This window comes from Penaeus monodon, chromosome 23 (assembly GCF_015228065.2).
Source record: "Penaeus monodon isolate SGIC_2016 chromosome 23, NSTDA_Pmon_1, whole genome shotgun sequence".
NCBI classification, from domain to species: domain Eukaryota; kingdom Metazoa; phylum Arthropoda; class Malacostraca; order Decapoda; family Penaeidae; genus Penaeus; species Penaeus monodon.
In genome coordinates this window covers 36834588-36835285 of record NC_051408.1, presented here as the reverse complement: position 1 = coordinate 36835285, position 698 = coordinate 36834588, and the positions used below count along the sequence as shown (strand labels likewise).

Genomic DNA, 698 nt, shown 5'->3' with positions numbered 1-698 from the left:
CCTGGTAGGACTTTGCAATCGAGTACATCCTTTAGTTGTTGCCTCCTGCATGCTATGTAATCAATCTGTGTATTATTATTGCCACTTTTGTAGGTAATCTTCTGTTGTTCTAGTTTCATGAAGTATGTGTTGACTAATGCCATACCTCCTGCTGTTTCCCAGTCTACAATACGGTCGCCGTCGTCATTACGTATACCTACTCTATGCCTACCCATGCACTCACTTGATCCTGTGTTGCCTTCGCCCACATGTCCATTCAAATCACCACCCACCCGCAGTACTTCTGATGGTGGTACATTCTGTATAACACGTTCGATGTTATCCCAAAATTCTTCCTTTTCCTCTTCCTCGCATCCTGTTTGAGGCGCATAGGCACTGACAATGTTGATAATCCTATTTTCCACTTGTATCCTGACTCTCATTAACCTGTCCGATTTTCGATTCACTTCTAATTCGTTCTTCTTCATCTCTGGGTCCAAGAGGATTCCAACCCCATTTCGTCTGTTGTTCGTACTATAGTAAAACAACTTATATCCATTACCGATTTCTTTTGCCTTCTCACCTTTCCATTTGGTTTCCTGAACGCATAATATGTTGATTCTTCTGCGCTCCATCAGATCGACTAGTTCCATGCTTCTACCACTGATACTTCCCACACTTACTGTCCCAAACACCATCACTTTCTCCACCTTCTTATC

At 42.7% G+C, this 698-nt stretch overlaps 1 protein-coding gene across 1 annotated transcript in view; it reads right to left on the bottom strand.

The window, feature by feature from the left end:
* Positions 1 to 677, bottom strand: part of LOC119588228 (craniofacial development protein 2-like) — a 2220-nt gene extending 1543 nt beyond the window's left edge. The window contains exon 1 of the mRNA XM_037936928.1: positions 27 to 677. Within this exon, the coding sequence (XP_037792856.1) occupies positions 27 to 677 (651 nt within the window). The remainder of the gene's footprint in view (positions 1 to 26) is intronic.
* Positions 678 to 698: the final 21 nt, after the last annotated feature.